The 12,893-nt window shown below is 42.3% G+C and overlaps 1 protein-coding gene across 1 annotated transcript in view; it reads left to right on the top strand.

The window, feature by feature from the left end:
* The window catches only part of PLPPR5 (phospholipid phosphatase related 5), a 360,454-nt gene that overhangs the window by 260,688 nt on the left and 86,873 nt on the right, over positions 1 to 12,893 (top strand). Inside the window, exons 4-5 of the mRNA XM_082264971.1 lie at positions 7,404 to 7,580; positions 7,685 to 7,804. Of these exons, the coding sequence (XP_082121097.1) occupies positions 7,404 to 7,580; positions 7,685 to 7,804 (297 nt within the window). The remainder of the gene's footprint in view (positions 1 to 7,403; positions 7,581 to 7,684; positions 7,805 to 12,893) is intronic.

Genomic DNA, 12,893 nt, shown 5'->3' with positions numbered 1-12,893 from the left:
GTGGGATAGTTAAGCTGACAACGGCGTCATCGGCACTGGCCATGTTGGTGGAGTACTCAAAACAGCGCAACAAGGCACACAGGTCTCGCATAGAGGCCCAGTTATTGGTGGTGAAGTGGTGCTGTTCCGCAGAGCGACTCACGCGTGCGTGCTGCAGCTGAAACTCCACTATGGCCTTTCCAGCATGTGCAAGGTGGAGTTCCACCTTGTGGGCACGTCACATATGAGGCGGTGAGCGGGAAGGCCGAAGTAACGCTGCAGCGCTGACAGGCGAGCAGCAGCAGGGTGAGAACGCCGAAAGTGCGCACAGACGGCCCGCACTTTCTGCAGCAGCTCTGACATATCGGGGTAGTTTTTAAGGAACCTCTGCACCACCAAATTCAGCACATGCGCCAGGCAAGGGATGTGCGTCAAACCGGCTAGGCCTAGAGCTGCTATGAGATTTCGCCCGTTATCGCACACCACCATGCCGGGCTTGAGGCTCGCTGGCAGCAACCACTCATTTGTCTGCTATTCCATGCTCCTCCACAACTCCTGCGCGGTGTGTGGTTTTTCCCCCAAACAGGCAAGTTTTAAAACTGCCTGCTGTCGTTTACCCCTGGCCGTGCTGAAGTTGGTGGTGAAGGTGTTACGCTGTCCGGATGAGGAGGCGGTAGAGGATGAGGAAGCGGAGTAGGAAGAGTTAGGAACAGGAGACAAACTGAAGCGCCCTGCAATCCTCGGTGGTGGAAGGACATGCGCCAAATTGCTATCCGCCTCAGGCACATCCGCCACTGCATTTACCCAGTGTGCCATCAGGGAGATATAACGCCCCTGACCGTGCTTACTGGTCCACGTATCGGTAGTTAGGTGGACCTTGCCACAGATGGCGTTGCGCAGTGCACACCTGATTTTTTCCCCCACTTGGTTGTGCAGGGAAGGGATGGCTTGCCTGGAAAAGTAGTGGCGGCTGGGCACGACGTACTGTGGGACAGCCACCGACATAAGGTTTTTAAAACTGTGCGTCTCCACCAGACGGAATGACAGCATTTCAAAGGCCAAGAATTTTGAAATGCTGGCATTCAGGGCGAGGGATTGCGGGTGGGTAGGGGGGTACTTCCTCTTCCTCTCAAGTGTTTGGGAGATGGAAAGCTGAACGCTTCCACGGGACATTGTGGAGATGGTTGGTGACCCAGGTGGGGGTGTTGCTGACAGATCGTCTGTTTGCGGGGTGGCAGGTGCCGGTATCACTAGATGTGGATGGAGCGGCCGAGACTGCAGCAGAAGAGGAAGCAGGATGAGCCAGAGACGTTTCTTGGTTTTGAAGGTGTCTACTCCACTGCAGCTCGTGCTTTGCACTTAGATGCCTGATCATGCAGGTTGTGCTCAGGTTGAGAAGGTTTATGCCTCGCTTCAGGCTCTGATTGCACAGGGTGCAAACCACTCGTGTCCTGTCATCAGCACATTTTCTAAAGAACTTCCACACTAGAGAACTCCTTTGAGCTGGCTTTGGTGCGCTCGTTCCCTTGCTGCGTTGGGCAGTAGCAGGCGTAGTGTCTAGGGTACGGCCGCTCCGCTTCTGCACCCTGCTCCCTCTTCTGCTGTGCTGGTGGCTCTGTGCGACCACCGCCTCTTCCTCCAAACTACTCAGGTCACCTGCATGACCTTCATTTCATGTGGGGTCGAGGACCTCATCGTCCTCCACATCATCTTCCACCCAGTCTTCACCCCTACCCTCCTTGTCGGTCTCCACAATTCTGAATGCCGCAGCAGTTGGCACCTGCGTTTTGTCATCATCGGAGACGTGCTGCGATGGTCCTTGCATGTACTCATCTTGAGAAATAAGTGGTTGAGTGCAGCGATGCCCAATCTCTTCCACCTCTGGGGCAGGGCTAGGTGGAAGGCCCTGGGAAACCCTGCTGACAGAGTCCTCAAAAAGAAGAAGAGACTGCTGTATGGCTTGGAGCTCAGACTGCTTGCCTGATTTGCAAGGGGGTGAGGTTAAAGACAGTTGGACATCGGCTGCAGGTGCCTTTCTGCAGTAGACTGGGTGGGAGACAATGTGAAGGAACTGGAGGCACTGTCAGCAGCAAACCAATCTACTATCGCCTCTACTTGTTCTGGCATCATCCCTTCTAGAGGCGTATGATGCCCTACCAAATACTGATGCAGGTTCTGTCGCCTACTAACACTTGAGGAAGGTGTTTCACTTGTCCGTGTAGCTGGCACAGATCGACCACGTCCTCTCCTTGCAACAGGAGCTCTACCAGCAGCACCACGACCCAGGCCACGGCCCCTATTTGACGGTCTCCTCATATTTCTGTAATTTAAGATCTTGCCCTAGAAAGGTGTTTATTGAATAGCGGAACAAAACAACAACAGTATCGCACGGGTGTATCTCACAGTCAAATATGCAAACTATGCCGCAATCAATATTATCAAAAAAAGTGTATGTATCTCACGCGTACAGAACCAGACTAGGCCCCAATTACTATTTTTTGTACCCCCAAAGGCAGGATGAGGAGTAGGAGGAGTTCGGTACAGGCAGCACCCTCAAATCCTCAGAAGTATGAGATGCACCCCAAAAATTGGAAAGGTGCATCTCACACGTACCAACACAGACTATCCCGCAATTTAATTGTTTATACCCAAAGGTTTTTATTGAATAGCGGAATAGAAAATATTATCAAAAAAAGTGTATGTATCTCACACGTATAGAACCAGACTAGGCCCCAATTACTATTTTTTGTACCCCCAAAGGCAGGATGAGGAGTAGGAGGAGTTCGGAACAGGCAGCACCCTCAAATCTTCAGAAGTTTGAGATGCACCCCAAAAATTGGAAAGGTGTATCTCACACGTACCAACACAGACTATCCCGCAATTTAATTGTTTATACCCAAAGGTTTTTATTGAATAGCGGAATAGAAAATATTATCAAAAAAAGTGTATGTATCTCACACGTACAGAACCAGACTAGGCCCCAATTACTATTTTTTGTACCCCCAAAGGCAGGATGAGGAGTAGGAGGAGTTCGGAACAGGCAGCACCCTCAAATCTTCAGAAGTATGAGATGCACCCCAAAAATTGGGAAGGTGTATCTCACACGTACCAACACAGACTATCCCTCAATTTAATTGTTTATACCCAAAGGTTTTTATTGAATAGCGGAATAGAAAATATTATCAAAAAAAGTGTATGTATCTCACGCGTACAGAACCAGACTAGGCCCCAATTACTTTTTTTTGTACCCCCAAAGGCAGGATGAGGAGTAGGAGGAGTTCGGAACAGGCAGCACCCTCAAATCTTCAGAAGTATGAGATGCACCCCAAAAATTGGAAAGGTGTATCTCACACGTACCAACACAGACTATCCTGCAATTTAATTGTTTATACCCAAAGGTTTTTATTGAATAGCGGAATAGAAAATATGATATAAAATTGGTGTGATTTATCAATAGCACATGTGAACAGCAGTGTCTTATATCATTCAGCTCTGCTGCAGGCTATGGAGGGAAAAAAAAAAATTCCCCTTTTAAGTTTGTAATTTTTAACTAGATTAGTACAGACTATGCCACAATTTAATTTTTTTAACCCAAGGGTGTATATTGAATAGTGGAATAGAAAAAAGTGTATAATTTTTGAAACCACTCAATAATAGCACATGTGAACACAGCAGTGTATTATCACAGTCAGCACAGCAGCACTGAAGGAAAAACGCTGCACACAGTGACTGATAGAAAAAGACTTTTCTCCCTCCTCCTCAGTGGGCAAAAAAGATTGTTTTCACTGCACCCTACACGCAGCAAAATCGATGTGGACCAGCTCTGCTGCAGGCTATTGAGGGAAAAAAAAAATTCCCCTTTTAAATTTGTAATTTTTAACTAGATTAGTACAGACTATGCCACAATTTAATTTTTTTAACCCAATGGTGTATATTGAATAGTGGAATAGAAAAAAGTGTATAACTTTTGAAATCTCTTAATAATAGCACATGTGAACACAGCAGTGTATTATCACAGTCAGCACAGCAAAGCACTGAAGGAAAAACGCTGCACACAGTGACTGATAGAAAAAGACTTTTCTCCCTCCTCCTCAGTGGGCAAAAAAGATTGTGTTCACTGCACCCCACACACAGCAAAATCGATGTGGACCACTGACACCTGCCTATCTCCAGCCTCTCCCTAAAAGGATTGATAAGATCGGTCACTGCAAACCCCCCCCCCCCCCCACACAGCAAAATCGATTGTAGAACACTGACCCTAAAAATCAGCAGCTTTGCCCTAAAATGCCCTACAACTCGCCCTGCCTAACACACTCCAACCTGTCCCTCAATTCTATCCGGACACAAATGATTTTTGCCTGTCTGTCCCTAATCAGCAGCCAGCACGTATGATGTGTGTTCTGTCCCTGAACTACACAGCATAATGACGCAGCGGCGCTGGCTCGAACTTATAAAGACTTGGTCACATGCTTCAGATGGCCAATCACAGCTACTAATACATTTGTAGGCATGGCTGGGATGGCTTAAGGCACACCAGTTAAACGCTTGTTGATTGGCTGTTGAAAGCCCGCCATGAAAAGCGCACCAATGCATACAAAACCCGGAAATAAAATGACCGAACACGGATTTTTACCCGAATATACAGTAAAGTTTTCGGGTCCGTGTTCGGGTAACAAAAATCCAATTATTCTGTACGAACACGAATAATACAGTCCGTATTCGCTCAACCCTACTCTCCACCAACGAAAATAAGTGAAATGCAAACTCACCAGAGCCAAATGCTGTCTAGATTATAGAACAGCAAACGAATGTTATGCGACCAGTCTCCAGATCTTTTGGGACATCAATGTAGTCAGCAACTTCCAGCCTCATAGAGAACCTCCAATGCGTAGAATGACTCAGCACGTCATGGAAGGGTTAAGTTATATAAAAAAATGGGAGAGGCTTATGGTGTAGTATGAAGTAAAAATCAATTTAATAAAAATACAATAAAATATTCAGTAACACTGATACACAAACAGTGTATATAGAATATAAATCGAACAAACACCTAAGGTCAAAGCCATCACTTTTCATTTTAGTGGTGGCTTTATATGCAAATTCTTTTTTACCGTTGTTCGATTTGGAGGTTCTCTATGAGGCTGGAAGTTGCTGACTACATTGATGTCCCAAAAGATCTGGAGACTGGTCGCATAACACTCGTTTGCTGTCCTATAATCTAGACAGCATTTGGCTCTGGTGAGTTTGCATTTCACTTATTTTCGTTGGTGGAGAGACCATTATCCTTTTCATCCTGATATCCACATGTTCACTTGATTGCACCTATTGAATGTCGTCACATTAATTTTATGAACTTTATCACAAGAGACATTTCTTCAATTTATTTATTCATTTATTTATTTTTTTGAAATTGTCTATTTATTTTAGCGCTGCATTATTCTTTTTATTGTTGTCACTTTAGTGTATGTATATTTTACACTTGTTTTGCTAGCTGCTTTTTATCTCATTAGCGCAGATTCACACCTTTTATCACTGATTAGTACTTAAACTGAGGTTAGAGCATTAATGTCGCCAGCATCAGGAAAGTTTTTATCAGAAATAATAGATCTAACCTGCCTAAAATGCTTTACTTTTTTTTTTTAATCTATGGTGGTGGCTCCTAGCCTTAGGCTGGTCATACATTATACAATTTCTTGTACAATTTCCCTTTAGATTTACCAAAACCATATAATATGAGGTAAAATTTGAACACTTTCAAGTTGTATGCAATCAGACACGCCCTTGCACTAAGTTGAAGTTAAATCTAAAGGAAAATGAATAAGAAAATTGTATAATGAGTGGTCAACCTTAGTTCCTGAGTACCCCCACCAGGCCATGTTTTGGGAATTTCCCTTAATCTAAAACTCTCATAAATGTCAAGCTGTTCACATTGATTTAAAGTACTTAAGGGCTAAGGGTTAGGAACCACTAATCTATGGGGATAGGGAGGTGCAGTGACTATGAGTGATATAACGTAAAGTGGTTTAGGTGCACACTATTCTTGCGCTTAAGCTGGCCATAGATGGATCGAATTTTCAGCCAAGATCAGACAAATTTTGGTGTGGGGCTACTCCCGTGTGCCTGAAGTCAATCTAACAATCAACTTCTGTTGAACAGGCTTGTTGGAAAGTTTTTCTCAATCAGTGGCTGCAGCTGTTGATCAGTGTATTCTTAAGCCTCGTACACACGCAACGATTATCGGCCAACCGATCGGCCGTCTTTTGTCCAAGTTGTGTTTTGTTGGTTGGAATGTGCCTAGACTGAACACTAATTTTCTCGGCCAACAAAAATCAACTTCAGAAGTGATGTCATGTGATGGTTTACTTTCCGTGTGTTTTTTCTTCTCTGAGCACGCCCAGTCTTGCTCATCAGATTTTTGTCTGCCGAAATCTGTACTGACTGACCGAAAATCGGCCGTTGTGTTGACGGCCAAAAAAAATTTTATAGTCTACACACCAGATTTTATTCGGCCGAAAAGTCAGAGTCGGTTGTCGAAAGCATCATACTAAATCGGCCGATCGGACGTTGGCCGAAAATTCACGGCCAACTATCGATGCGTGTGTACGGGGCATTCGAATCCCAGCAATCAAAATACAGTAGTGATAACCTTTTATCTCTCTGTCTTGGTTGTGTGGATGGAGGAAACCAATAATTGTTTTTATATGCAACCTCCTGGCTGATTAAAAAACAATTAAGCATCTATGGACAGCCTTTTTCATTCATACAATGTGGCACCATGCTGTAAACAAAAGTGAAGGGAATTCTGCGCATTTAGCACCCAAAAATAAAAAAGGCTTTTTCAATATAAAATGCAAATAAAACAATTTAAAATGAAAACTCCAAAACACTAGCCCTGTAACAATTTAGAGTAGACATGTAACAATCCTTAGATGTGGTGGCTGCATTAGTTATCTTTTTAGGCATCCCCCTCTGTTTTCACCTGGTGATCTGGCCAGTAACACAGCTCCTATTAGGGTGCCTACACCCTGGATGAATGAGCACAGAAACACTGGTGGGCAGCAGCATTGCCAGTCTGAGGGGAGGAGAGCGATAGATGAATTAGCAGATTTAAGTACACTAACCAATTGAAGCCAAACTGCAACTAATACTTTATAATCAGTTAAAGATCGACTTATGTACAACTACCCTGTCGGATTTTTGCTGCTCGATCAGCACTGCCAGCTTTAGCAACCCGCCGGTTGAACGAAAACGAGTCATCTATGGTCTGCCTTACTGGTAGGATCACCAGGTGAAAATAAAAGAAAGAAAGCCTTAAAAAGACAACTAATGCAGCCACCACATCTAAGAATTGGTAAGCTGCAATATAATAAATGTATGCTTTTGGGATTACACGCTAATACTCCTTTTTTTTTTCTCTTTTGAAGATGTATATCACCAGCACGGTTAAAGCCAAAGGGACACGGCTCGCCAAACCTGTCTTGTGCCTGGGCTTGATGTGTTTGGCTTTTCTTACTGGAATAAACAGGGTGGCAGAATATCGCAATCACTGGTCAGACGTCATAGCTGGCTTTCTTATTGGAATATCAATAGCAGTGTTTCTGGTATGTATGTTTTTTTTCTTACACAATGGGAAAATGTACTTAGCATGAGTGCTTCTTTGAATTTAATTTAAATGCAGCCTCTAATATTTGCTTGTTTAATACAGGTTGTTTGTGTGGTAAACAATTTTAAAGGAAGACAAACAGAACACGAAAAATCGCCAATTGACAACTTGGCGCAGATGCCAATGATCAGCATCCCACGGGTAGAAAGTCCCTTAGAAAAGGTAAAATAAATTCCAATGCCGCGCATTATGTCTAAACCCTAATGTTCTTGACCTGCCTGCTAAGACATGTCAACGTTCAGCAGGCAGTTTATTTTCATTCTGTACGTCAGTGGATATGGTACTTTGCACATTTATAGGTATAGCCTCATGCAAAGTTTCAGGTTTATGTAAAGGGACCAAGGGAGAAGTTAGAGGCTATTACTGAATAGAATATACTGCAATGTCAAAGCAAAGTATCCCATACCAGCCAATCAGAATAACTCCATCGTTCCAAATTAGAAACATGCCACTCTCCTCTCTTTCGTTTGATGGGCTGCATTAAAAGGAGCTCTATGTATAAAGCAGACCCCATGTTGCATCCAGCAGTGCATTCAAGGTTTAGGTTGTATTCACAGACAGTGCGGTCACGGATGTTTTACTGCATTATAAAATGCCTTCAAAAAACTTTGTACAAAACAAAGAAGAAGAAAGAAAGGGAGCTGTGTGATGCACACCAGTCATTAAGATGGATAGCCTCACTCAGGCTGCATGCCTGAATAAGAGTATGATATGCATTTTTAGGGGGACCCACAGCCCTCTTGAACCATACATGCTCTGAACATTATGAGGGTACCTTGCAAGGAGAGGTGGCCAATATTGGCGTCCAGTGATGTAGATCTGGCACCACAACGATACTCCCCTGCTGCTAATTCTGCCACAAATGACAGATCCCCAGCACTGCTAGAATATAAGCACAGTGGCAGAGATCCCAGGTGAGGCATCTTTTTAAATAGTTTGAAATGCTAAGGGGTGGAAAGTATCAATGAATATGTAACCACTGTCACCACCGCCAACTACCAATCTTTCCCTGGAGAGCAGTCTTTACGTGCTCCTAGCACTTAAACGCCAGCTGTCCAGTGACAGGTATGTGTGGCATGTGGTCCTAAAAAGTCCACCCTTTTGCCATCGTACATTTGTGTCGGGTGGTTGGAGTACATCCAAATTAATCTGAAACTTCATGTGTAGGTTTAAACCCCCCCTCCCCCCCAGCATATTATTTATTTTTATTATTTTACATTTTTTATTTTTTTATTTATTTATTTAACCCATTTATGGTTAAATAAATAAATATGTGGATTTTGTGGATTTTCCATGTTGACCTTTAAGCCACAATAAAAGACACTCTCCTTGCTGAACGTGTTTTTAAAAAAAATGTGTTTAGAATGAATGCATTGTTCCCATGGCAGTGCTCAGCTATTTATGCAGTTTTTAAACAAAAAATTGCAAATTGGCCTTCAAAAAAGACTAGAAAAGATAACAAGATCCAACTCCCATAAATTATATTAGGGGTTTGGGGCTATGTTCAAGTTTCGGGACTTTCTTTTGGGAGGGGTGGGGGGGATTTTCCGAATCTACTACAAATCAAACTTTGCCCAGTTCACTCATCACTTTTATTGAAGTACCAAAGCTTGTTTGGCACTGTCTCTTTATGCAAGAAGGACTTTGCTTTTTTTAAAGTAATTGTAAAGGTTGTTTTTTCTTTTTATTAAATAAAACAAATGTTATCCTTACTGTACATGCTGTATGCAATGGTATTGCACAAATCGGTCCCTAACTTCCTCTTCTGGTCCCTCACCGGTGCTGTCCTCTCTTTCTTCATGCCAATGTCCCCATAGCAAGCCCTGTGCAGGGATTGCATTAAGGTAAAAAAACATTTAGACTTTAGAACCTTTTCACGATAAAAAAAAAAAAAACTGTGAACAGCACAGCAGTGACATCAACAAATCACACTCTAAATCTCTTTGTGCTAGCAGTAAGAAGCAGCAGTGCCTTAGATCTTACACAACAGATATCCAGCTATGAGTCCTAACTCACAGGAGTGCCTAGGATCACACACATACCAGAAAGTGCACTGCTTTCGAGACATAGGTTAAATCTTTTAGGGTACTACTACACAGTTAATATTTCTAGATGTTCCTATAATATAGCAAATCTTCGCTTTTAGAGTTAATTTCCACTATTTATCCAAACTGTACAATCCTCCTATATATGCAGATTATACATTTTTGCATATAAATCAGCAGTGCATTTTGTTGCCATTTTAAATAACAATCATCAGCCACATTGACTCCTCTCTGGTAAATTCTTATTTACAGCCCTTGATCAAACATATAATCCAAAGTAATTAATTCCTGTAAGAGGAATGACAGCCGTTTCAATAGATGCAGATAAAAATATGCAAGTAGTTATCTCTTGAGAAAACTAGCACTGATGCGGAATTTTAAAATAGGCTTCATCAAGACCGGTAACATGGCAACATTATTCTTGCTGTATTTATACAACTCTATTTTAAATTAAGGCTGCAGTGCACACCAGTGGTAAGGTAGCCAATGAGCAGGACTTATAAGTAATTATTTGACCTCTTTATCCCCCCCCCCCCAAAAAAAAAAAACCTCTGACACCAACCATATGGGTAAAAGTCCTTTGGCACTTCTTGTGGAAGGCCAGAAAAACTGGAATTGATTTGCAAAAATATTGTTTCTTTCTTATCCACTCAGGGATACTGGAATTTTTATACCATTGGGGTATACTGCCACCTACAGGAAAAATGGACATTGCATCAAAAAAGTTGTTGGCCAGCACAGGATAATCCTGTCCAAATTCATCATGCCACAGTTTTTTGCTACTGTCTGCAGGGAGGGTGGACCCTTGGGAGATTCAGGCACTTGAAGACCAGGCCTCTTCTGACACTTTTTGTTTGCATGTAAAAATCAGTATTTTTTTCCTAGTTCCTAGAAAGTAACTTACAACCCCAAAACATATTTTTTTAAGGAAAGAGATACACTGCTCAAGGTAATGGGAAGCTTGATGATCAACAGCGGTGCTCGCCCCGGCTCGCCTCCGTGGACAGTCAATAATGAAAAGAAATGGCTGCACTCAGATGTGGTCAAAATCCAGGTTTATTGGACATCCCAATGTGGCAAAAAAGTGGCAAGGTAGACGCGTTTCACGCACTAAGATGTGTGCTTAGTCATTATGACTAAGCACACATCTTAGTGGGTGAAACGTGTCTACCTTGCCACTTTTTTGCCACATTGGGATGTCCAATAAACCTGGATTTTAACCACATCTGAGTGCAGCCATTTCATTTCATTATATTTTTTTTAAGCAGAGAGCAGGCTCTAGAGAATAAAATGGGTTTTGGAATTTTTTATGTCACCAGGTTACCAGTTTACATTTACACAGGAGGTCTGGTACTAAAATTATTGCTCTCACTCTGTTGTTCTTGGTGATACCTCACATGTGGTGCAATTGCTGTTTACGTATGCATGTGGGACCGATGTGTACATGTGCCTTTGCACGTGATAAATAGTTGTATTATTTGATTGATTTTTTTTTTTTTACGCTGTCTTTTTTTTTACGCTGTAATTTTGTTATCACTCTTATTGCTATAACAAGTAATGTAAACATACTACGTTACAGGTCCTCTTTACTGAGACATCTGGAATCTTTTAGACCTGGAGAGTGTAAAATCTGGTGCAGCTGTGCTTGGTACCCAATCAGCTTTTAACTTTAGCTTGTTCAATTTAGCTTTGACAAAAAAAAAAAAAAAAAAAACTGGAAGCTGATTGGTTTTCTTGCACAGTTGCACCAGATTTTGCACTCTCTAGTTTTAGTAAAATAACCCCACATGTCTCTTCTGCCCTTAAAAGCATCTGATCTAAACTCATAAAAACTCTGGAGGCACTGGGGATATCAAAAGTGATGAAATACTTGTCGCTTCCAGTTTTTAATACCATAGAGATTTTCGGGGAAGATCCAGTCCCCGATCACGTCCATGGTAAGCTGGCATAACCACCGACTTCAGTTCTATGCAGTAAGGTAAAAAACCTCCTGCATGCTGCTTCCCCCACAGCCCCCCCCCCCCCTCCCAATGCTTACATGGTCACTATCTCGATCCAGCATGGTGCATGAGAGCCGAGGATCTCTCGAATATCTTTCTCCAGATTGGCTCCTGCTGCTGGCACTCAGCAGGGGGTGGAGCAAGTAGCACTGGTGGGGGACCCGAGAAGGGGAGGATCAGGGCTGTAAATCATTTCATGATATAGCCAGTGGGAGCGTCAGAGGGGGAGCCAATCAGTGAATCCGGCAGATGCCATGTCCGCTGGCCACCCGCTATCCCTCCCCATAGAGACCCTTTGTATAACAGACTACAGTTCTGTCACAGATGAACACAGAGATCCTGTTTTCCTGCTATTCAGGAACACAGATCTCTATGTGGTTGTCAAATTCTATCATTCTTTAGCAAAAATATATATGGGCTGGTGGGAAGAGTTTCATATTTTGTACATACTAACCCTTGTTCATCAGTTATTGTGGTATGGCAGATTTATTGATAATTTGCTCATTATTTGAAATTAAAAATGATACCTCACTTGACTTTTACGCTTTTCTGCATTACATCAATGACAACAACCTTAACCTCTAGTTCTTGGGTGTTTATAATAATGAGACTATACATTTTTTAGATAGCACTTTTTAAGTTGTAGCTATGCAATGTGTTACCAGTAAAACATTTTGCAAACCCACTGCTGGCAATGCCACCCTGTTAGTAAGCAGCTGTCACTCCACACATACTGTTAAAGCAATTCTAGTAGGTGAATTCACTAGCGCTTAAAGAAACTGCTCCACTGAATCCTCTTAAATTAACGAGTGTAAGATAATAAGAGATAGACTCAAATCGAGAGGTTATTCTCAGTGTTCTATACAGAGAGGTATGAAATTGTGGCCACCAAAGAGCAGACTTATTATCTACATCTAAGTCCAAGACTAGAAATTTTAAAAGAGTAAGGAACCTAAATCAATCTGTCACTTTTGTTACCTCATATTCAGTAGAATACCAACAAATCACGATTCACTAATATTATAAAAAAAAGTACATTCCCATTCTTCATTTTGATAACGTTTTGTTTAATGTCTTATCTAATGGAGTTAATTTCTCCACTAGTAGTAGACATACCACTACATCGCAGTCTTTCTTATCTCCAAGTTACAGTATGTGTCCTTTCAGAATAGGAAGAAACCTTGGCTGATGAGACTGTGAAGTACA

This window comes from Pelophylax lessonae (genome assembly GCF_965119305.1).
Source record: "Pelophylax lessonae genome assembly, chromosome: 8".
NCBI lineage: Eukaryota > Metazoa > Chordata > Amphibia > Anura > Ranidae > Pelophylax > Pelophylax lessonae.
Note: the sequence above shows the minus strand (reverse complement) of the source record. Positions and strands in the feature narration are given on the sequence as shown.